Source organism: Poromitra crassiceps (assembly GCF_964638095.1).
Source record: "Poromitra crassiceps genome assembly, chromosome: 9".
Classification (NCBI taxonomy): Eukaryota; Metazoa; Chordata; class Actinopteri; order Beryciformes; family Melamphaidae; genus Poromitra; species Poromitra crassiceps.
Window position 1 is genome coordinate 49,131,027 of NC_139630.1, and position 26,286 is coordinate 49,157,312.

Genomic DNA, 26,286 nt, shown 5'->3' on the forward strand with positions numbered 1-26,286 from the left:
AATTACTGGAATAAGACCACAAATGTCTTTTTCTTCTTCTTTCAATTTATCCATTTATTCCATTTATCTTCTATAAACAGACCAATTATTAAACTATTCCCATCAATTCTTGGCAGTGAAATATCACGAGACAATGATCAATGTAGAAGCAAAATGTTCTGCATGGACTCACTGCATGAACTATTGGCATTACAAGTTTTCCAGGAAAGGTCATAACAGCTACATCTTCTGAATACCCAACTACATAATTTGCTCTAGTTTTGCAGCTACATGTATTGCAATGAATTGGTGAAAAAAGGCCACTTAAGTAACTGCCATTATACACAATGCTCTTACAATATAATGCTGTACAGAGAATAGCTGTATCCCTGGCCTAGAAAAATTGCCATAAACCAATACATAACAGGGTTAAATTAAGTTTGGTGACCGTCAACCGAGTTCAGTATGTTTGCATTGCCATCTGTTTTATTACCTCCGCCAAGGAGGTTATGTTTTCGGTCCCTGGAAAACTACTGGGCCGATTTACATGAAACGGTGGAAGGGTGTATAATAGGCCAAGGAAGAACTTATGAAATTTGGGCGCGGTTCCGATCCGACTCACGAGATTTGCATATCATGGCAGACTGGACTGTTGGCCTTGGCGGAAGTTTGTGCTCTCCACGTGGACTTCTAGTATTTCAATTTTGTATGAGGAGAAAATACATTGTGTTGACGAAAATAGAATTGAGGTTAAAGGAAAATAATCACCTAATGTATTTCAATTATGAGAGGCCAGTCGGTAAGATTTAACAAGTGGCTTTATTTAGCAAATGGCAAGCATGGCAATTACTTTGGCGTATGACTCCCTTGCCAGGTGGCGCTCCTCTTGAGGTGAGAGGAGGGCATCTGAATAGGCTAGGATAGAGAATGCCCCCTGTGGGGAATTCTTTGGGAGTCAAGACTCATTGGTGGTGGACTGGGGAGATGGTTGGGGCGAAACGACAGCATCAGAGGACAGCTTCAGAGGAGATGATGAACAGCCGTGATGCCAGCTGCTGCTATGATCCGCCAGTGAGGGAGGTGACGTAGAACCCTCGCTATATGTACTAGGATGAACTGACGTCATAACTGATGTCATTTGACTGACGTCACGGGCTGATCAGGTTATGCGAATATGGCGGCCTTCTGATTGAAATTTGGTATGAAACCTCACTTGTTAGGTGGCTTACCTGCACCCGTCCAGTGAATGTTTTGTGTCCACCTACATCTCGCCACCTGAAAAAAATCACAACAACAAAATCAAATAAGAGAGATTCCTCGAACACAAATTATTCCTTTCAACACTGAACCCCATAAGTACCGAAAATAACAACAAATCAGGCGTCCGGGTAGCTACCAACACGAGGGTCGGTAGGTTCGAGTCCCGGTGTCAGGATTGCAAACTCTTTTCCAAGCAAAGTCGCTATTGGCTGCTCAAAAAGCCGTTAGATGACGTCACATGCTAATTTGCACGACTCTATATATAGACTCTATATATATATATATTTTTTTTTTTTTAATGTCAAAATACACTGGAGGGGGGCTTTAAGAGGATGTGCATGGACAAGTTCTGGCCTTGAGCCTTCTCTCTTCATTTTCAAAAGTTGAAGAAAAGCCCATGCAGTACACTTCTCTCTATTCATCGCTTTCTTTTTAAACCACCCTCCAAACAACAGCCGCCTGGCGAGAAATCAGCCGAGGTGAGAGATCACTGTGCGAGGAACCTTGGATATGTGGAAGGGAAGCGGAAAGCTGAAAACTAATAAAGTGGTTGTTGAAGGACAGAGGCTTGTTTGTAAAGGAGAGCGCATCTCTTCGTGGCATGGACTCAGTGACCTGATGGAGGAGACCAGCCAGTGTGGCCAGGGTATGCACTGTATTGGGGGGGTGGGGGTGGGGGGGGAGTAGCTCAGGAGGTAGAGCTGTCATCTGGGAATCAGAAGGTTCCACAGTTCAAGGCTTGTTGCTCTGGGGGTTGCATGATGAAGTGTCCTCAAGCAAGAAACGGAACCCTTAACTGCTTCTGAGGAGCAGTTGGCGCCTTCGTGGCTGCAGATGCCATTGGTGTGTGAATATGAGCGTGAATGTAGTCATACTGCAAAGTGCTTTGAGTGGTCGTCAGACTGACAGTTTATTTACCATTTATGTCAAAGTATCAAGTAGAGGACAGGACCGGAGAGAACATGAAGCTTGGACAGTATTATCAGGGACAGACAGCACAACAATCACTCTGATCGCCTTCATTGTCCATGAGCACAGATTCATTTGGGCTTACGCTGAAGGTAGCATAATCATTAAAGCAGCTGTATATGAAACACATAATGAACATGAGTGTCTGGTGTGCGCACATGTGAGTGTGCATGAGAGCGAAGGCAAGCGAGAGAGCGTATCATCGTATCAATGAGACGGCGAGATGGTGTCGGGGTAATGCAACATTAAGGGTAATAAATACAGTCTGTAGCATGGTTGTTCAGTTATGTACTGTAACATGGCAATGTTCAGTGTAAGTGATTAAGACAGACAGACATACGGGAGAGCCATGCGTTAAGTAGATGGAAATCCATCCACTCAGCCAGTTAGCATAAAACCCTCTGCGATGCAACTCAGACCCAATCTCTATTAAGAATTCACATCGGTGTTAGCTTAAGCACTGTCGATAAATCTGTGATTCTGAATATGTATAACCCAAACATGGATAATATGCCTTCTCAAGGGGTTTTAGAAGAAGGGTCAGGAAAGATGGTGGTGTGGTCTCTAACACATGCGTCTGGTTAAAACCATTTGCTTAAATATATTAGAGCTGAGCAATTCATCAGAAAAATAATTGCAATATGAACCTCAATTTCCAAATTGCAAATTGCAGCGGCTGTAAATAAATTGCTTAAAGAGTGGTGTTTTTTTAATGCATTGCTTACGGTCAACAAATCCTATGAAAATAAAATCAGCAATGCTTTTGTTTTGCTAACACAAGTCTCATCCATTTAGCCGGTGCCCAATGCAGCTGTGTCCCAGCAGCCATAGAACTCTATTATTGTATATAAAAAACACAATTAAAAACATATCAAAGAGCGTTGGTCTATGCAGCACATTTCATCATCGCGATCATGATGCACCGACTGAGCCGGCCACATTTTTCCTCAAACAACCTAATAAGTTCTACTTGGTGGTTTGGTTTGTCTGGAAGTGTAAAGCACTCGTGGGAGTGTTTGTCTTGAGAACACGTCATGTGACTGAAAGTGACCAGCAGAGGTGACGTGTGTGCGGGGTGCATCAGAAGAAAAAGCTCACCTGTCATCTGGTCTCAGCGCGTGACAGTAGAAGTCAGAGCGATTAATGAAGAAACCCGTCCTCTTGACCACGTTCTCCGCTATCATACCCAGACGGTCCAGCACGTTGCACAACTTACTGAGAGATAGAGAGATAAAAAAAAAAAAAATGTATTCAAAACTATTTAGGGTATACAGACAAAGGGACCTCAACTGCATGAGAAATCCACTTGTAAGAATTGAAAGTAGAAAGTAGAGAGAGAGAGAGCGAGAGAGAGAGAGAGAGAAAGTGGACATCAATCATCTTAATTCAGCACCAGAGAAAATTCTTTAGATGAAGGTTATATTAACATTAGGCAAATTAGTGCATTTGTTTGTGTTTTGGTAGCTGCTGCAGCTACAATACTGATGTATTATTTTGCAACTAATTGTAAGACGCTTATTCAAATTTCCCCAAGGCACTAAGACACAAGCTAGGAAACATCTTAACACCACAGGGGCTTAGGGAAAGGTTGCATCAAATCAAACTCAATCAAGAAAATCTCATGTTGTTCTCCTCCTCAGCACAAAATACATTTATTTACAACCATTTCAGTCCTGCTGGAGCATCTGGTGTATGGTACAGAGCAACAGCAGGATGCAGGATTGAAATATGTCACTACATTGAGCCTGAAATAGGCCGATGTGTCTTTCAGAGGCTGTGGTGGGCTCATTGTTAAAGTTAGAGTGAAGATACTGGTATCATATCAAACTAGAAGACCTAAGGTAACTAGAAGACCTAAGGTAACCAACCTTGTCATGCCAGCTTGTTGGGAAGGGGCCAGAGTTATGCTACATTTTAGCAAGGGAAAAACTGGCATGGCCATTTTCAAAGGGGTCCCTTGACCCCTCACCTCAAGATATCTGAATGACAATGGGTTCTATGGGTGCCCACGAGTCTCAACTTTACATGCATGCCCATTGCCCACTTTATGCTAATCCCATGCATTTTTTGGGGGGGGGGAAACCATGTTGTTTTTTGCATGCAGTATAAATGTGTTATTTTCGTCTATTTCAATATTTCTGCATACTGGGGTCCCTAAACAGTCTTGGAATTGTATAAATTGGGTATGGCTGGAAAGCGGAGACTCTTACGGATTCAATGAGCCCAATTGTATTCATGTGTGATGATCTTTGATGATGATGATATCATGTGTTGATATCATCGTCAGGTATAAATGTTTGTGTAACGCATTTAAGCTAACAAGGCCTGCACATCTGCTGCTACTACCTCTTGGTGTAGCGGGCCATGTCCCAGGCAATGTAGTCGATGCAGTGGTCTGGAGGCAGGAATTGATTTAGGTTGGTCACGGCTGGGTAGAGCTCCTCACTCAGGATCTTCTCGTGTTTCCTCTTCTCCCGTTTCTGCAGCACAACACAGAGACACATGTCACATGTTGTGCATGACGTCTGTAGGAGAACGAGCAGAGCAAGAATAGTCCTGAGGATTATTGTGGATCACGTTGAAGAGGACCATATACAATTCTAACGAGATAATGGCGGCACAAAAGGCTGTGATGAGGATACAAGAAGACACAGCCAAACACGTGCCAGAGTTGTCTGTTTTCTGCACTCACCCACCCAGGCCCACCCATTCTGATGCGAGTCTTCTCCACTGCGAGAGGAAATCTATTTCCTATCTATTTTCAGACAACAGTGGACACATCGAGTGAGTCACTCGCAATCCAGCATATCTCTATGTTTCTACATGTGTGTGTGTTCTTCAAGGATGTCGACTAATCAAGCAGACTGTCCACCTTCACCACGACATCTTCATCAAATCCATTAGTAATCGCTCAAATAATATAGAGCAATAACATCACAGAGAAGGATTTGAATCAATCCAGTCCTAATGTGGGAAACTCCACATTTTTCTATTGCAATCAGGTTAAGAACACATGCTGGAAATTATTGGCAAATGCTATTTGAACCCAGTCTGAGATCTTCTGCATCTCCTCAAAACAGATGGCTAATAGGCTAGGTTGCATGAAGTGTTGAATTAATGTGGAACTCTCCTAACTGAAATACTTCATGGGGTGTCCCTACTTACTTGCTTGCATCCAGTTGGACAGTAAACAATCGCACACAGACGCAAACCTTTTCTGTGACCTAGACCTAAATAGAGTCAAACACTAGTGTCAAACAAATGTTAATGTCTGCAAAGTGCAGACAATGCATCACTTATATATTGACATTGTGAGAGAGCAGAAGTAGCTGTATATAGTGTTTAAAATGTGTTAAGTTACAGTAGTCAAAAGTGCAGCCTTTAAAGTCTGGTAGAGTGAATTGCGATATCATGCACTCTAGGCTGGCTCCATAAGATCCCATTATGAGGTTGAAAAAAGTCTAAAACTTAAAACTGTGATTTCTCAACAACAACAAAACAAAAAAACACAAAAATTAATCAAAAAGCTGAATTAAAGTGATAAAGTCCTAACGGTGTTGATCTGTTTAAAGTCTGAATGGAGTTTGTAGTACAAAGTATGAAAGAGTAGTTAGAGTTCAAAGAGGGCATGGTTTGAGCAGGTACTAAAAAGTTGTGTGCTGTGTTCGGTCCTCAAAAATGTTCGGCGACTGAAAACCCATGAATAGTCACTCTCTGTCATTACATATCCATTCTGTTGGTTCCCCATGTTCCCCTGCTTCCCTCACTGTGCGACCTTTCATTCTCACTAAAGAGGCAGTGGAGCGCTCACACTGGGTGACTAAAGAGACAGTGGAGCGCTCACACTGGGTGACTAAAGAGACAGTGGAGCACTCACACTGAGTGACTAAAGAGACAGTGGAGCGCTCACACTGGGTGACTAAAGAGACAGTGGAGCGCTCACACTGGGTGACTAAAGAGACAGTGGAGCACTCACACTGGGTGACTAAAGAGACAGTGGAGCGCTCACACTGGGTGACTAAAGAGACAGTGGAGCGCTCACACTATGTGACTAAAGAGACAGTGGAGCGCTCACACTGGGTGACTAAAGAGACAGTGGAGCGCTCACACTGGGTGACTAAAGAGACAGTGGAGCGCTCACACTGGGTGACTAAAGAGACAGTGTAGCGCTCACACGGGGTGACTAAAGAGACAGTGGAGTGCTCACACTGGGTGATAATCAGCTTGGACGCATCATTTAGCAGCTCACACTCCCAGTCTGCATGTCCACAGCAACCAGTCAAATTACCAGTGCCTTTAATCGCCCATTCAGCACAACACATCCCCCACAGCCTACAGTAGTTCAACCCCCCCCCCCCCCAAAAAAAAACACACACACACACACACACACACACACACACACACAAGGGGCCTCGTAGGCCTACATGTAATTGCACACGCACACTTCACATGCACAAAAGACAATACAGACACACATGTATACTCCAAAGACGATGGGATTTCAAGCAAGACGGCCCAACTTCAACTCACTTCCTGTCATTTTGCCCATGGCTTTCCACAGCAATGGCTACTAAGAGATTTTGGGCAGGTCTGAGTCTATTGGAGTCAATGGGAAAAGTCAACGTGATCTCAGATTATGACCGATTTGTAGTAAATATTCTGCCCATTCTCCGAAGACACATATCTTCTTTTTTTTTTTTTTTACTTTTTTTTTATTACAGCAATTCAGACACAGTAACATAGACAGCAAATAAATTAAACAGTGATGGGCACATTAATCATCCACTTTAGTTTCATACAATTTGAGGATGATATGTTACGTTCTTCTCATCAGTACATACATGGATTACACAATGATGTCCATCTCATAAAAAAAAAAAAAAAAAAAAAAAAAAAAAAAAGACCAAAACAGACAAATGCCAAAATGAAAATAAAAATACAAAACAAAACAAAACAAAACAGACAAAACCCTGACCGAGGTGAGGTATGATATTATCTTATTACCTTAACACATTAAGTGCCATAGACGACCTAACTCGTCTTACATAATCCAGCGCTTGAGTGCCAAGGACGAGCTAACTCGTCTTACATAAACATTTTTTTTTTTTGACGGTGGGACATCAATCAACCCCTTTTACATCTTCGAGATAACTATTGGAGCAAGAGAATGTGTATAATCTATTTTACCGACCACTAAGTGGCGACAGAGACAGAGAGAAAGCCACAGCCACGGGACCCGTGGACCAAAAGCAGCCGCCTCCCGCGGAAATGGCTTGGCGATTTTACAGTCAGAAACGAAGGAGCCTCATTCTCATACTGTAGGCGGGGACGCTTCGCGCTGCTGCGGTGGGGGGTTCCAGAAATGGACTGGGTGAGCAGCATAAAGCCTAGAGTCGCACGGGGCTTAATCGGGGCTCTCAAACCCAAGAGACAGTGAGACCTATCCACACTCGCTGCCAGGGAGAGGCTGCTCAACTCGCTGGAAACTCCCAGCAGCACAGACGGAGGGAGGAGCCCGGAGACACACACACAGAACGGACAGAGATCCCCTCCCCCCAGAGCCGCGGAGCAACGCGCGAACACACACACACACACACACACACACACACACACACACACACACACACACAATACAGTATACAGACTCGCCCAAAGGCACCCACAATCACAGGCAGGTGACTATTCTGCTGAATTTCACAAAACTGCGATTATCTCAGCTTGCTGTCTCATACGCTAAAACCATGCTGTACTCAACGGCTAATATCTACATAACTACTAACTCTGCAAACTAACTCTTTTAGACAGAGAAAGCACACATTCTATTAGTTATTTTTAGATGATTGGTGTTCACGAAGTCTTAACAGAAAACAGATCCTCGGCTGTTGTAAAATGAGCCAGAATCCTAAAAAAAAAACCTGGCACAACTTACCTACAGGATTGAAAAAATGGCTGGCACTCAATGTGTTAATAGCATCATCATGCTATGAAGACACATATCTTCTGAATAATGTCTGACACTAAAATGGTATTTTTCAGACAGAAAGATCAGGAGAAAATTTAACTTGTTCAAGACCTGTCTATCTCAGCAACACACTCTCGCGAGATTTGACACCAGGAACTCATGTTAGCAGGGAGCAATTAGCTAAAGCTAAAGTTCGTTGATGTAGTAGCTAAATCTGTGGCTAGAAAGAATATTTTTTTAATGGAATATCTTAGTTTCAACTGTATTGAGCTAACAACGGGCAGCTTTGTGTTTATATGTGTGGTTTGTGTGGAGTTTGGGAACTCACAATCTCTATTTCAAGTTAGCTTGCTGGGTCAGACTCAGCACTAACCCCGCGTCACCAGGCATACAGACATTTGGGAGACTTGCTACCATTTGTTAGAATTGGCGGAGCCTGCAGTGACCCATCTATAGTAATATAATATCTATGTATACTCACACAAAGACACATCCACTGTACAGGTATGAGCCATATGTATTGTAAGGCAAATGGGCATTATTCCTAATATATGCGTTAGTTTCATGTGAACACAATACTCAGCATAGCACATTATGGCCAGAAGCTTGCAGTCACAGATCATGAATGACAGCATGTGCACACATGCATGCATGCACACACACACACACACACACACACACACACACACAGCGGCGTCTCTGGGCGGGGTGTGTGGAAGTCATCCAGTGGAAGAAAAGAACGGCACCTGAATGAAGTGAGCTGGTTGGATAAAGGGATAGACGTGTCGTGTGGACACATGCTTGGCCATGTGCGCTCTCAGGCTCTCTCCTTCTCTACCGACACGCCCCGAGAAACATGCACGAGCTTGAGTCAAAACCATGCACCCATCCCGCCTCCGACATGGCGACCCCAATCACACCCACGACGGAGAGGGCTATCATTATTTTATGCTCAGTTGCAATGTTCCGTCATCTCCCCCTCTCTCTGGGATAGGAGAGAGGGAGTATACGCAGGGGGTCCCCTCCCTCACTGCCCATAGTATAGTAGTATCACATGGCTGGAGCTTGTGCGGACCGCTGAGCTCTGCGATTGGTCCCTTGTCTAGCGGCTCCTCTTGTGAGTGACAACGTGAGCATGAAACCCAAGCTACACAGAGCGTATGGCTGTGTGTGCCCGCATGCGTGCAGAAGCCAATGCAGAAAATACCTGGATGGCTGGTTCAAAAAAGAACACAAGAAAAAGAAAAAGTCCATCTGCAGCACACACACGTGGGGCTGTGGCTGAAAAATCAACATGGTTTTTGATGTGGATTTGACGTGGACTTATCAGTTTTGCTTTGTTATCTTTTTTTGCAATAGAATGAATCTGAATATATACAGTATCAAGTGTCAAAGAAAAGTACTTTGAACAGATATTGTGTAAATTGTCATTATGGGGGATGCAGTTTGCTGGAAGCTTCATTTACTGTATACATTTAAAAGCTTAAAAAAAAAAAAAAAAAAAAATGCTGTAGCATTAATTGTATTTTTCACAGTTAAGGAAGTGGAATACAACACCATCTGAACTAAGTAAGAGCCAGTCTAAGAATATTATTTAGCAAAAAACTAAAAATACACACTACGCTCAACACCTAAAAAGGTTTAAATATATAAATAAAATATTATTTTATGCATAAAATGCATTTATAGTCATCTTTTAGTGTGTATGGCCTATATTTGTATTTGGCCTATATAAGAATTTTAATTTTCCCCTTAGCCTCAGGTCTCAAAAACGACTTTTTTCCTGGTATACAAGGATTAAAAGGATCAATTGTCACAAACAAAAGTGCAAAATCATACCACAAACTTTAGATTGTGTATTTAGGCCAATGACGGCTGCATGTCCATGTGCACGTGACGGGTAATGGTTGTTTTTACAGTGTTACATGAACAAAGTCTAGATGAGGGAGACGTGGAGAAACAGCAGGTCTCCAGGTCAGTGTGTGTGTGTGTGTGTGTGTGTGTGAGCGAGCAGTGATGCGTGTTATCTTTCATCAGTGGGGTGTGTGTGTGTGTGTGTGTGCGCTTGCATGCACGTGTGTTTGTGTGCACGTGCGTGTGTGTTTGTGTGTGTGTGTGTGTGCATGTGTGTTTGTGTGTTTTGGGAGTAACTAGTGCTGCAGTGCCTGCTCAAAACATGCCTCTTTGGAAGGGGCTGATTCTTTGGCCTGTGTTAACCGTGCATGAAAACAACTTGACACTCCACACTGCACGTCGCTACACCTGCCAGAACAGAGTTACGTTCCCTAGCAATACTAAAGTCAACGCTTCATCTGTGTGCAAAAGCTCACACCAACATCTTATGGGCACAATGGAGCCAAAGCCCCATGCAATGTGTATGGATAAGCCTGTGTGTTTCATTGCCAGAATAATGGAGCTATTTATTAAGCCTTGTATGACACAAAAGCATCCTGAATTGGAAGGGGGGGAATTAAACTGTAATTTTGTGTGACAGACTCAGATTGCAGACAGCCATCACTGAAACATCTCTTCTTGGGCCTTCATGTCTGTTTCACATCATAATTGTCTGTGATTTTAGTTCACGTTAAGATTCTGATGGTTTTGGATGTGTTTACAGTACAGTCAGCCTTATCGTTGTGTCTCTCCATGGTCCATGGACAGATTAGCTGTGCCGATTTTTTTATGAATAGATAGGGATGGGGTGGGTCGGGCTCTTTTTAATAATATAAAATAGTACTGTAGCTTTAGCTTAGTCTCACTTGAGAGAGAGAGGCAGGTGAGCATTGTGAATGGAGGAGGGGTGTCTGGCTGCCAGCGAGCAGGTTACGTTCACAATGACCCAGTTAAGTTACGTCTCTTTGCTTGCCTTGCAGCTTTCTCGTTTTGAGCGTACAGAGCGCTGTTCACCTCATGCCCCGCCCCCCAACTGCACAGAGTGCTGTGTGTGTGTGGGGGGGGGAAGTGTTTGCGGCAATCCTCCGGTATGTCCCGGCAGAGTCCAAATTTATTAATATTGTGTCCAAATTCGACACTGCACTTTCTCAGCGTCCCAGCAGCGACCCACTCGCCAAGTATGAAGTCGATCGGATGAACAGTTCTAGAGATATGCATAGGAAACACACACACACACACACACACACACACACACACACATACATACAGACACACACACACGCACACCTCGCTTTAACGTTATTGGCGAGGCGATGCGGGGGATCGATATTCAAGGCAGTGTTTCAGCAGATGGTAATTACCAACCACCAGGAGAAGCTTGATAGCTCAATACCATTCAAGACCCTGGTCAACAATTACACAACAACATGAGCCTAACTCAGGTCCTTAGCAAAGATCCACATGTGACTTACATAACACTAGCTCTGAGAAGCAGGTCTTAATGCAACAATTATATATTGTGTGTATATATATATATTCACATGTATAATTGCAATGCAACTGTCACTGTTATATGGTTTCTATGTTTTTAACCTTGAATCAATCATTGCGTTTTGCTGTGACTATAGACCGTTTCACAAGAGTTCTGTTGCTAGGGAACAGTTTGGACTCAAGTTTATTTCCAGTCAGCAACAAGGACCCTGTAAAGACGGATAAGACATCAATCACGTCACAGCGTTGGAAGCATTTTTCAATCAAAGGGAAAACGACACAGATATGATGGTTTATGGGTTTTACCCTGGTCCCTGCCCGCCCTCACTTTAAAAGAAAGCTAAATCTGAAGGCTTTGACGTGATGCCTTATCCTTCCTTTTTTGGGTACTTGTTCAGCAACAGGAAGTAAGGCTAAAGTCAATTTTGCACTTAAGTGTGTGTGTATGTATTACCTTGACCAGGTTGAGGATGATGATGGGCGAGCCAAATCGCTGCAGCATCTGGTCAAAATGGAGGGCAGCTACATGGGCGTACGGGTCAGCTTGGTCCACTGGAAGAGAAGTCAAATTGATTCCTTTATGTTTGGTGAAAACAGGATCAGTGGCGTCAGAGAAATTGTGACAGACAGACAACTAAGATGAATGATGGATGACAAGCATCATTCCCCAGAGCTTCATCAAAATGTCAACAGCTGTGGCTGATGGACATGCTCTCTGTTATACTGATGATGAGAGACTCAGATTCCTGAGGACCAACTCACTTGGGAGATTTCTAGTTGTTTGGGACCCGTTTCTGGCCTACCTCGACGAGGTCAGGGGCGATGGGTGATTCGCCCAGCTGGTCTCCCATAGACCCCGCCTTGTGCAGGATCCCACACATTATATATACTATATACATACATGTATATACATATCTTTTTTGTAAAAAAAAACATTCACCACGCTGTAATATTAGAGTGTATGTGTATGTGTTTTTGTTTTTGTTTTCCGTCCGAGTTTGTTTGTATTTGTGTGTTGGTGTTAACACGTTGACTGCCATTGACGTATGAATACGTCAAAAATAATCCAACGGTTGACTGCCAGCGATTTTTTTTTTTTGACGGTGCTACGTGGATCAATGCCCCCCGCGTCTCCTATGGAGATATTGGAAGTATTGAATGTGTATACCGGTAATCTATTTTACCGACCAGCTAGGTGGCGACGGTCCTCTCCCGACAGAGATAAAGTCAACCAAAAGCAGCCGCCTCCCGCGGCTGCTTCCTCCATTCTCAACGAAATGGCTTGGCGATTTTACAGTCAGAAACGAACGAGCCTCATTCTCATACTGTAGGCGGGGGCGCTTTCGCGCTGCTGCGGTGGGGGGTTCCAGAAATGGATGGGTGGGCAGCATAAAGCCTAGAGTCGCACGGGGCTTCATCGGGGCTCTCAAACCCAAGAGACGAGTGAGACCTATCCACACTCGCTGCCAGGGAGGGAGGCTGCTCGAACTCAGCAGCAGAGCACTCACTTGTGACAAACGCAGGCTGAAAGCCACTAGACACGCCCACGGAGGGAGGAGTTGAAGGAGAGGGCGTTCGGAACTACCGTATATTGTTTGGATGTCTGATCTCTCACTGATGCCAAAAATAAATGGTTAAAGTGACTGTTCTGCCTGTTTGATTGAATTTCACAAAACTGCGATTATCTCACCTTTCACTCTCAGACGCTAAAACCATGCTGTACTCAACGGCTAATATCTACATAACTACTAACTCTACAAACTAACTCTTTTAGACAGAGAAAGCACACATTCTATTAGTACTTTTGTGAACTTTGTGTTGACAAACTCCAAGCAGAAAAGAATCCTCGGCTCTTGTAAAATGAGCCAGAATCATGCCAGAATCCTCAAAAAACGGCTTGGCAAAAGCTACCTACAGCACAAAAAAAAACGGCTGGCAGTCAATGTGTTAAAAAAAAGGGAGAAAAGAAAATTGTACATTTTAAGTTGCACATTATCATTACTTGTCCTTGTAAAATATATATATATATATATATATGATTGCTTGACTACTTACCCATGTACAAATTGCACCTTGCTTTGCAATAAAAATATATATACAAATAAATCTCATCAACAGCGTCGGATATTGTGCAAATGAACAAACTGATGGACCGGGCTCAATCCATTGTCCCCCACCTGATTTCACTCTGATATTAATTGGGTCAGTCTGTTTCATAAGGCCAACATGAATGGCCAAATAAAAGTATTATACTGGGCTGTGCGGGACAATGCCACACTCAGCAAGCCAATTTACTTTTGACCACGGCCGCCGCTTGTTGTTCACCTCTTCATGCATTCTCTCCGTTTTTCTTTCATCTGTTTATCCTTCATTTTACAATCTTCGTTAACGTCTCCATCGGCTGCTCATGTGGGGCCCCACACCTGCGGCCTGTCACTGAGTTGGACCAGTCAAATAAAGCAAAGGACGGATCAGAGGAAATGGGTCAGATTAGGCCACGGTTCATCTCTCTCACACACGCACGCGCACAAAGGTTCATCTCAGGTTAGGTTCAGTTAGGTTCATCCTAACTGATCGCAGACAATACTCGCCCCGCACTGCGAACAACACACACTTCTCAACTTCACTCCTCTATCATTTCTTATGAACATAATTACATTTTGTCCACTGCTTAGAATTCAAGAGAGAGGAGAGCCCAGATTATTCTTATTGCACTCTGGATATGGAATGAAGTCAGACCATTAGCGGCTGTAGCTCAGGAGGTAGAGCGGGTCGTCCACTAATCGCTTTGGATAAAAGAGGTTGGTGGTTCAATTCCCGCCTCCTCCAGTCTGCATGTCGAAGTGTCCTTCGGCAAGATACTGAACCCCAAATTGCTCCTGATGGTGTGCCAGCACCCTGCGTGGTAGCCTGCCGCCATCCGTGTATGAATGGGTGAATGTACCTACTGACTGTAAAGCGCTTTGGATAAAAGCCCTATATAAATGCAGGCCATATAAGGTCATCTCCTTCTCGACAAAGACATTCACTTACTTCAGGGTGATCATAAAGACATTGCATACTTGTGTTGCAGTGAGTCTTGGCAGACAAATGGTGTGATGTGGTCTACTACTGTATTCTGCATGTATAGGCACTGGGCTCACATCACCCCTTAACTGTTTCACTGACCCAGATTTGTCTAATGGGTGTCATTCTATGCAGACACACAAATATGGACGTGAACATGGCTAGATGATTTGTCAGCTTTCAGGTGGGCCTAGCTGTGAATCGATGAGGGCGGCAGTCATTTTCACAAGATTCAAGGCTGTGGACAGAGCACAAAGAAAGACATGTCAAACGGGTATGGTTTAACTGCAGATATAGGCCACTTGAAGCAGGAAGATACCACCTAGTCCAAGACACTACTCCTTGTGTCTTTGCCTAATCAAATTAGTATCAGTTGAGTGTGATAATTGAAATAACGAAACTTCAGTATGGATGCAAACGCAGCAGCTAAAAGAGGAGCTATTCAGGAATAAACTTGAGTTATCAGAGATGCAACAACATGACGCCAACCTGTACACTCACACACGCACACACACACACACATACGCTTGTGTAAGCATTGGGGACGATTTGGAAAATGTCAGATAAGGACTGACTTAAAAGCGGCAAACTGGGAGGAGGATGATGAGGTAAGTTGATCCGCGGAGGGATTTTAATGTCACCCTCTGTGTCTCACCCTCACGCAGGCAAATGTCATCCAAGGATGCATTAAAGGGCAAATGGGTGGAAAGAAACGATAAGATGATTTAATACAGTCCCCGTACACACACACACATGTACGTACACACACACACACACACACGTACGTACACACACACACACACACACACACACACACAGCCGTCTCCTATGTCAGTCTCAGGGATCCTGTTGGACTCATAATGTGACAGAAGAATGGATACAGAGAACGGAGAGAGGAACAGAGAGAGAGGAACGGAGAGAGAGGAACGGAGAGAGACGGCATCCTGGATTGACCCTTCCCTTTTTCCATCTTTGCAAAAATAAAATGCATCCAGTGTTTGACAAGGAAGCAAAACCACGCTGTGATTTTGAGTATTATCTATGTTGAGAGGAGATGATGATGATGATGGTGGTGATGGTGGTGATGGTGATGATGACGATGATGATGTTGCATACAGGTGGGAGATTGACCATCTGGCGACCTGGTGCGGTCAAAACAACTTGGAGCTGGTTGTGGATTTCAGAGGGAACGCAGCCCCACCCACCCCCCATCACCCTGTGCGACTCCCCTTCCACTTCCTGGGCACCATCAGCCAGGACCTGAAGTGTAGGAGCTGAACATCAGCTCCCTCAGCAAGAAGGCACAGCAGAGGATGTACTTCCTGCGGCAGCTGAAGAAATTCAATGTGCCAAAGGCAGCGATGGTACACTTCTATTCACCTTATGCAGAAGAGACCGTCTGGCTTGAGAGACTAACAGGAAGTGTAAATACAATCAGAAGTTCGATTGTATTTACACTTCCTGTGACTCATAAACCTAGTCTGACTCATAATGTGAGTCAAACTAGGTTTGACCAGGTGAGTCAGACTAGTTTTAGCAGGAAAAACAGCCGGAGTTTTGAACAGGAAGTCATGATACAATGGGTCAAGTGGGTGGGGCTGCATAAGGTGAATACCTCCCTCATTGAGTCATACGCTGCTGCTACTCTCAAGGACATTAGCAGACTGCCGCGTATCATCTGCTGTGCTGAAAAGGTGAGTGGATGCAACCTGCAATCCCTTCAGGACTGCAAGGACGCTGAAGCGAGCAGGAAAGATCATGGCCGACTCCTCCCACCCTAGGCACCAACTCTTTGAAATGCTCCCCCTCTGCAAGAGTCTGAGGTCTGTCAAAACCAAAACCTCTCGTCACAAGAGTTTCTTCTCAACTGCGATCAGCCTCATCAACAAGGCGAGAAACCGCCTACTGCTAAAGACACCCCCCGACCACAGCCGGCCTCACAAACAGGCCCGAAACCCCCCACCGACATGGAATCACACACACACACACACTCCCCATCACTGTACGTTACATTAAAATAGCTGTAGCTGCTTCTCTCACCAGAATATTCTTATTTACTTTTATATTATTGTCTTTAGCTTACATCATAGAGACAGTCCGCATGTCTGGGAACGCCCACAAAATGTTAAACGGCTGGCGCGCGAGTGGGGTAAAACCGCCGATACATCTCATGGGCTGACTCACCAAAAGACTACACCAAAAACTACAGGTTTGGGGGTTCTAGAGCAGAACACAAGACGTCTGCTCAGATGTGCGTTTACTGTGGTGGTTAAATCCCTGATCGTGTCTGCCTGGGCTGGGCTATCAGCTAAATTCTAACTTTGCTGAATGGATAGAACGGGGGTTTTTACTATTACCGCTATTATTGCATGAGTGTTCGAGAGAAACCTGTCTCTGTCTAACACATAATCTTTCATATCTGGACCAGACTATCCTGATATTGTACAACAGATGAGCTGCTGACGTATAAAACGAGGAAGACATCTGGTGTGTAGCAGCGGTCTTACATCGTATTGGGGGTTTGGGCATCATGGTGGAGATGTCCTGGGACCAGTAGAGTGGGACCGAGCCTCGCACCTGGACATAGGAGGAGTAGCTACCCGCCGTGAAGGACATGACGGAGGCGTCATGGATGATCTGCTCCGTCTCCACCTCATTGGCCACGTCACCCTAGAGGCACCAGAAAACATTTTATTTATTTATTTATTTACTTTTTGCCAATGTAAAGTAAAGCAGGAAAACTGAAATCCAATGCAATCTCGGTATAGAAGTGCAAGGAAGTGGGTCAAATCTATAGCCGCGTTCGGAATCGTTCACTCATTCACTCACTCACTATTCCCATATAGTGTTTATCATATAGTGAACTATATGGGGAATGATCAAAATGAGTTTGGCACACTACACAGATTTTTTTCCCTGGAGATCATTGCCTCACCCGATGCGCCGGGTATTCATGTGACGCGAGCAATCCGCGCCCACTATCACATAAACAACTGAGCTCACGAGCAGATTGAAATGTCCTCAGGTAGTATTGATGTTGCATGTTTTGACTGCTAAATCCAAAATAAATCATTGAAATTCTAATTACGTGCATGTGTGGTTTTGTCAACTGTGGTGCTGTCTCCTAATAGCAAGCTTTGCTGGTGAAGTAGCTCACAAGCTTGTTACAGTAGCTCGCGAGCTAACGACTTTCTTCTTCTCCTTCGGTAAAGACAACTGCATTGCATTGCATTGCATTGTGGTACACCGGCGAAAATGTAGGGTACATTCGCTGTTCACTAGAAATCGCTGTGCATTGTGGGTATTTTTTTTGTGGACTAAATAGTGAATCAAATTAACAGTTGAGAATTTGGACACTATTAAAAAAAATAGCGACACACTAAATAGTCGCTAATAGTCTGTCATAGGGACCGATTCCGAATGGGGCTTACAGTATGTCTTTCTTAAAGTAACTTCCTCTCTTTCCCCACACACACACACAAGTCAGGTCAAATTAACCGCATGCAGCCAGCCTGACTCATCTCAATCATGCCGGTGCCTCTCACCCCTGCTCCCGCTATCTATTCTTCCCGGTTGTCTTGGTAACCCTTGTACCTCGCAGTTGGCTCCTCTCTTGAGGAAGCGGGTGCCGGCAAATTTGCTGGAGCGCCTGGCGATGAGGGTGACATGAACCGGTCGGCCATAGATCAGAAGCTCTGTAGTCGGCAGGTTAAGGAGGAGTACTAATACAGCGCTCAAACAAGCAAGGCCTTACAACAAGCACATGCATAATGTTATTTTCCATCCTAGCCATGATCTGTCATCGTCTCCCATCCGCTTCGCCCCCACAGCACTTGATAGCTTCTTTTCAACCTTTTTTTTTTCTTTACACATGACTCATTCTTCCCCTTCTCCTCATAATCAGTCCATAATAACTAAAAATTTCTGGTTTTGCCCCATCCATCAGTTGTCCCCAATATTGCACCCAGCCACTCTCTCAGAAAACAGCCCCGAAAGCCAAATCGCTTCCCGGAATTGTCTAAATGCAAAGTGGCCACATGTGGTAGCATGCTGCCTGGTAAGAAAGAAGACACTTGTTGACTGTAAACACTAAACAGCAGCTCAGTCTGCTGACAACAGTGCGGCCTTAGGCAAAGGCATAACACAACAGCCGGCCCGGCATACTGTATGTATTCATTTATTAATACGGTACCTTTGTTTTTAATTACTGAGAAAATGTCATTGAGTAACTTTTTGGACTGAAAAGCAAAAAGCCCAACACATTTCTCCCTGTTTGGCGTGATTTATGGAGGTGAAACTAGATTGAAACCTTTACGATGGGTAACCCAAGGCAGCCTTTTACTGTAATAAATGAATCCAATCAAAATCCAATCAAAGCAACTATCTAGCTCATCTAATTAATATGCACACTGTTGATCCCCCCCCTCCAGTTAACAGAGAGATTATGCATGCGCTAGTGTTTACATATCTGATCACCATTTCTTAATTGCCAGCATACTCGTTTTCCTCAGGCCCTGAACATCTACACAAAGCGCTGCTGCTTGTGTTTTGGGGGGAGCGGCACGCTGCCTCGCCATGTGTTCCACGTGTTTCGCTGAAGGCCAAACACATTTCAACAATAGAGGATGAGAGCATGAGCCTTCCAGTGTTGTTCCGCTCTTATCTTTAATGCCTTATGCATTTAATAAGAATACATTCTATTTATATGACGCTTTGCGAGATACTCAAAAACACAGTAAAGTTTATGCTTATCAGTTAATCTTTGCCTGTATATTTTTGTCCATACAAATTCAAATCCCAATAAGTGTACTACCAGTTAAATGTTTAGACACATCTGACTGAAGGCACTTTTTTCATTACTGTGTAAAGACATTTTGGTCTAAAGGCTTATATGCTAAATGCTTGAAATTAGTTTCACAAATATAAATAGTGAAGTTGGTGCCGATGTATGAATTTCTTTCCAAAGTCTTTGCCTTTGCATCAAGGCAATGAGTGTCTACTTTAAACAATCTAAAAAATATAACCACGATTTGATTAATTTGGTTTAACTTTTTTTTTTTTGGTCATGGCATAATTCCATTTATTAGTAAAAATTTGCAATAAATAAAGAAAATTGGGTGTTTCCAAACTTTTGATTGGTATATTCTTAACAAAATAAGTTTATTCTGAAAAAGAAAAGAAAATACAAGTTGCTGATGCAAATAAAAGAAAAAGTCAGCAAGCACACACAAAAGCAACAGCAAGAAGACAATCTTGCAACGGTCAATCCAACCTCACGCCGACGTGACAAAAGGATACTGGACTGGCCACAGAAGCCGTGGATGATGTACATGAGCCAGTCGTGATGCACTGAGTCCTTGACCCGTGCCACCAGCTTCTCGTTCCACACGTACTTGAAGTACGGCTCGTTCTGCAGGCCGTAGACTACTGTGGTGGAAGAGCGGGAACACGTAAAACCTTCCAGATCGTCTTACGAGGGATGCACGATATATCGGCAATCATATCGGTATCGGCAGATGTTAGTTTACATGTGTTTTTCAGTATGTTCAAAATTTTATTCTCATAGAAATGCGTTTTCATACAGATCATATCGACATCGGTAAATATCGGTTATCGGCCATACCAGCAATGTTAATATCAGTTATCGGTATCGGCCCACATTTTCACATCGGTGCATCCCTACATCTTACTGAACCGGGATTAGACCAAATTATCAGTTAGATAGTAACACATGGAAAAGGAAGCTCAGCTGAGGTGACACAGGCTGCTTAATAAGCATATTCAGAAACAGCGCTAAGTTGTAAGTGGTATTACGCTTGTGTTGTTGGATCCCTACCTCTTTTGGACTGGCTGTCTTCAATGAAGATAGAACAATTTTGCTATGTGTAACTAATATTGATGTACGTTAGAGGTTTAGGAAACCTTAATTTTCAATACTTTTATTTCAATAGTTTTATTGTCCCCAAAGGGAAATTTGTTAGTCAAATTTGATTTGAGTTCGGAGATTAATCTCAGTTCTGAGAATAAATTCTGAGTTTAAAGTCAGAATCCTCATTATAGAATCAGTAAAGGCGGTTATTGTTTTTTGGGGGGTTAATCTCATAATTCTGACTTTAACTCATAATTCTGACGTTATTCTCACGAGTTCTGACTTTAATCTCAAAGAATCAGCAGCCCGAGGAATAGCGGAACAGAGGTTATGGGTTAATTCTGGCTTACCTTGCGTGGGCAGCCCCTCATCCTCAAAGATGTCAAAGCTGTCCTGCTTGCTGTGGGCGTGGACCTCTTCCTCGGCGCCGGCTTCCGCTGAGCCCAGTTCACAGGGCCTCTGCAGCAGAGTCAAGTTGTACTGCAGCGAGTGGCTCAGATCATAGCTGTAGCTGCAGGGTCAAGTATGTACAGTATAGTCAGTCTCACAGCACATTCATGATTTGGCACAGCATGCAAAAAATTATTTCAACACACATTGTAAAAGTGCAACTATCAGCCATAATCCATGTCAGACAGGGATGTGAATTGTGCCCATGAAGTGTGACCTTTTAGTAGTATTAAATATATATATTTTCCATAGTATAGTATAGATATTTTTGTTCTGATGTTGACAGGAATAGTCACAAATAGAGTCGACAGAGTAGTTACTGCAGAATGAATTTATAAAGTAATGTAAACCATAATAAAATTCAATAGTTCAATTATCTACAATGGTAAATTAAACTGTAACAGAAGCAACCATTTCTACTTCAAAACAGAACTTTGGTCCTTAGATGAAAGGATAAATATTAAAGAAATATAGAGAATTAACTAGACCCATTGCTATAGTGGTAGTGACAACTTACTAGAATAGAAATCACTGATAGGAATCGTGTGCAGAGTTGGGAGCAAAGGGAAATGGCAAACCATTGAAAAATGCATATCTTTTATCCTTAGGGTCAGTCCAATCAATATTTGTGAAGCTCGACCAAAGCTGGACAACAGAGGAGCCGCTCCGAAAATATTTCCAACGTTCAATGAATTTGAAGCTGGCTCGCGCACTCCTCCTGGCAACCAAGGGCGCACTCAAGAGGGAGGAAAGCAGCAGGCTGAAGGTCAGACACGGATGAAGCCATGCACGCTCACAAGTTAAGCTTAATTTATACTTATTAGAAAGTGTCGCTCAGCACATGGTCGCAGACGAAAAATAAAGTGTCGCTCATGTTGCTGCATTTATGCTTCTCTCTGCGGCGCAACGGTCACGTGATGCTAGAGACAGAGGGAGGCAGAGAACTAGTGCAGACAGGCAAGAGAGGGAATGCTGTCAGTGAACCCAAGAGGCAAGATGTAACTGCAGCCGCATATAACGACACACAACCACACAATCACCTCCTCTCTCTCTGGGAAGTTGGTCACGGTGTTCTTTGTGATTTTCACGAAGTCATACATCAAGGACATGCTGATAAAAATACCGGGAGGCGGGAACACGCTCATTAATTTCATTTCAGTGAAAACTAAAACAAGGAAGTCGCGCGTGCCCGTCTATATAGCCAATCAGACTTGCGCAACATTATGTGACGTAGTCAGTGACACTAGACATTTCACCAGGTAGCAGACGCTGCTCGCAGACACTTGAAAGTGTCGACTCAAGTCCTCATTTCTGTCGGCGACCGTTTCAAAAGTGTCGGCAGACGAAGCATAAATTGGGCTTTAGTAGCCCTCATCGGAGTTCCTTACTTCCTACTGTACACGCGCACGTGGCCGGTAACGTGCCGAGGTCCGACAAATCAATCACTCCTATTCTGAGCAGCTCTAAGGCCTCGGCTGGAAGAGAAAGTGCAACACACAAGCCGTGTTCGGAATGGTTCACTCATTCACTCACTCGTCCCCATGTAGTGTTGATCTTAAGTGAACTATATGGGGAACGATCGAACGAGTTTCGGACACTACCTCACTCTTCTTCTTCTTCCCCTTTGAATAAACATGACAGCACTGCAATGTGGTGTACGGGAGAAAATGTAGGGTACATTCGCTGTTCACTAGAAATTGCAGTGCATTGTGGGTATTTTATAGTGGACTATATATAGTGAATCAAATTAACAGTTCAGAATTCGGACACTAGTAAAAAAATGGCCAACAATATTATTTCTGTAATAGGGAGGGACCGGTTTTGAACAGGCAAACACTAAGCACCAGACACTCTTGGTCTGTAAAGAACATTGTGTACACTGCGCACCTCCTTCCCGCAGCACGTCATGGACGGTGGGCATGTACGTCACTAGCCTGGCTTACCTGAAGTAGAAGTTGCTGGATAGGTCCACGTTCTGAAAGATCCGCACGTATCTGGGAGAGAGCCAGCAGCACCCAGTCAGTCAAACTCACAATGAAACAAAGAAGACATGCATTCGACTGATGGAGTGGCATTTACGTAGCCCTGTACACAAACAATGTGAGTGCTCCACTGGCACAATAAATACAACTGAAGCATACACAGCCAGATGACAAGTGACATTAGTCACTGCTTGTGTCAAAGCCCCAGACTGACAGGTTGGGTACATGCAAATGGGTTTGTGCGGGTCAGGCACTGGAGTCGTCATGGAAGCGGCGGAGTGAGATAGCAATCGCTGCTGCAGCGGCAGTTGCCTCAACAGACAATAATGCAACAAAGCCAATCCTATTACCTTCGCTGCTCTAACAGCCAACTGTTCTCACTGGGATCAATGATGGTTCACCCTATAATCTTGTCTTGTCTTAATGATACAGCAGTGGCAAGGCTGAGTGGATGAGGGGTCAATTACTGTACTGTCTCAATATGATAAGGAAGTACTTGAGGAGGTGTAGGTTTGTGTGTGAGAGAGCGAGAGGGGGGGGGGGACAGGCAGAGAGAGAGAGAGAGAGAGAGAGAGAGAGAGAGAGAGAGAGAGAGAGAGAGAGAGAGAGTGCCTGAGATGAAAAGACTTGACTGGCCACACAATCTTCCATGGCAACATCTCCAAGAAAGGGGAGGTCGAGCGAGTGAAGAGTGGAGAGAGGAGAGAGAGAGAGAGTACCTGGCCTCGTCGGGGTGCGCGACCCTGACCGAGTCATTGGGGATGTAGATCATGCTTGTGTCTTCAATTTTGTAGATGGAGTGGCCCCCAATGTCGGCCATCTTTCTGCGCTTGGTGATCAACACGACGTAGTGTCCCTCGAGGAAACGTACAAACCCTGTCAAGACCCCCCCACACACACACAGACACACACATTATATAAAATCTATTAAGATAAACCAATCAAATGAAGTAACAAATCAAACAATAATGAGTCAACACAGTCATCCAGCATATAATGTGTCAATCACACTACAACACTTTCTATTAAATCTGCATTCAGTGTTCAGTGAAATAGTGTTGTTCGGTCAGGAACTTGGAACTCCCAACCCCCCGCTGTACTCTGTCTCTCTCCTGTAGCTCTGCATGCAGGGCGGACGTATCTCCGCAACCGTAACTCGTACAGACTCGGGGTGGCAGCGTTGGATTCGGGGTGAAAAAATACATATAATAGTCATTTACAGGAATCAGGATCTGACCTTCCGTTTGCCAGAAAATGTAAACATTTCTCTGATTGGATAGTGGGAGGTGGGCGGCGCTGTGCCATGTAGGTAGGTCAACCTTTCAGTTTCCTGAGTATTCACTGGGGCCTTGAAAATACAAAACAAATGAACACATGAATTTGTGGGCTACTTGGTAAGTGGTGACATTTCCCTATTTTGCTTGGATGTGCAACAATACACTCCATTATATACACTAAATGTACATAACACCATTACATCCATTCTAATTCAACCTTGGCCCAGAAATGACTCCAAGCAGCTCACACACATACTCAATGATCTGCTTTCAGCTTCTGACAAACCAGTTTCTCCTCTATGACATTCAATGCATAACAGATTATGTCTGCGTGTCTTTTTTTATATAATGGTCCAATTATGTTAGTAATATTCACTTCATCAAGGCCAGTTACATAAATGAGCCTTCGAGACTTACTGCTTTCATAATATTGCCGCCAAGATTAATCTGTTGTCAGCTGAATTGTGGCTCATAGATTCAATTTTGCAGCTGAATAAAGTCAACAATGCAGAAGCCCTCCCACATTTGGACTAGTTACCATCGTGGATGCCCCAGTTGCCTAGAATTACCCAATTAGCAAGTGGGATGAGGTTTGTATTATCTCATCCCTTGAACTTGTGATGCCACTGGGATGCAAAATCAGGGGCTGCTCCATAGACAATGAATGGGGCGCTGACTTTGTGGAGCCATAAGATGTTAAGTTGAGCTGTCACACCAAAACAAAGTTTATATTCTAGCATTGCTAACAGGCATGGACCAAGAATGTAAACCCCATCTGGGTGCAAGAACAAACAAAAATCAACAAAGTCAACACCCCTGTCTGTGGGGCAGTGCCCGATTTCACATCGCAGTCACTCACAAATTCAAGGGTTAGTCCTCGAGTTTCTAGCTTTAGCAAAGAGCGGTCCATGTTCTAAAGTATGTCCAGTTTCTAGCTTTAGGAAAGAGTGGTCCATGTTCTAAAGTATGTCCAGTTTCTAGCTTTAGGAAAGAGTGGTTTAGTTTAGTTTAGTTTAGTTTATTAGGATCCCCATTAGCCATTGCACAAGGCAACAGCTACTCTTCCTGGGGTCCACAGTCAAAACAAACAATACAGATACATTACAAATATGCAAAGTAAAAGACAAAACACATTTTAAAATCATAAATTTAAGACAAACAAGAGAAAACAAACAAAAACTCACTCAACCTGGTTCTAAATACAGCATATGTCCATCCAAATAACCATGTAACCTCCATCACAATATTCCTAAAATACTATCCAATATATACAGGCATATAATACTATAATATAATACATCTACCTATAGCCTAACTAATACATTACTATCCGTTTAACAATCATTATCTATTATCTGTCCATCCATAGTACATCCTTATGTTATATAACGTCTAACTATATTACTACATTAATTACTATCACCTCTATACGATATCTAGGTGTATAATCACTATTTCTAATACCAGTTCCATTCATTGCGTATAATTAACTAGTTATGAAATTATAAAATGTACTTTTAGCTTCTTTTTAAGTCTATATCTACTTTCTATATTTATAATTGTAGGAGGTAGAGCATTCCATTCAGACATGGCTCGGTACATGACAGATTTTTTCATTGCATTTGTTCTAGGCCTAGGTAACGTGAAATGCTCCCTCGCAACCTGTCTGGTAGTGCGGGTATGTCTGTCACATGTATATTGAATATGATTATATAAACATTCTGGTTCCTTGCTACCACAGATCTTTCTGAAAAACAAAATTAGACTCACAAGCAGTCTTTGTTCCACCATCAGCCATGCTAGTTTTTTATGCATTAGCACTGCACTTGACCTGTAATTACATTTAAGTGCAATACGAGCTGCTTTGTTTTGACCAATTTGTAGTTTCCTTAGTTCCTTTTTTGATGCACTGGACCATACAGCAGGACAGTAGTCAAGATGACACAAGACCAGTGCTTGTATAACCTGGACCACTGAATCAGATGTTAAATACTCAGCAGATCTTCTGATTAATGCTAACCCCTTCCCCATTTTCTTAGTTATGTGATCAATATGTGATGACCATGAAAGATGACTGTCCAATGTTAC

At 43.4% G+C, this 26,286-nt stretch overlaps 1 protein-coding gene across 2 annotated transcripts in view; it reads right to left on the minus strand.

Annotated features, from left to right (window-relative positions):
* The window catches only part of fig4a (FIG4 phosphoinositide 5-phosphatase a), a 79,411-nt gene that overhangs the window by 38,423 nt on the left and 14,702 nt on the right, over positions 1–26,286 (minus strand). For both annotated transcript variants that reach the window (XM_083642653.1, XM_083642654.1), the window contains 10 exons: positions 23,641–23,797; positions 22,883–22,933; positions 20,840–21,000; positions 19,919–20,047; positions 18,215–18,315; positions 17,128–17,290; positions 12,009–12,106; positions 4,555–4,688; positions 3,307–3,423; positions 1,209–1,254 (listed from right to left, as the gene is read on the minus strand). In XM_083642653.1, the coding sequence (XP_083498779.1) occupies positions 1,209–1,254; positions 3,307–3,423; positions 4,555–4,688; positions 12,009–12,106; positions 17,128–17,290; positions 18,215–18,315; positions 19,919–20,047; positions 20,840–21,000; positions 22,883–22,933; positions 23,641–23,797 (1,157 nt within the window). The remainder of the gene's footprint in view (positions 1–1,208; positions 1,255–3,306; positions 3,424–4,554; positions 4,689–12,008; positions 12,107–17,127; positions 17,291–18,214; positions 18,316–19,918; positions 20,048–20,839; positions 21,001–22,882; positions 22,934–23,640; positions 23,798–26,286) is intronic.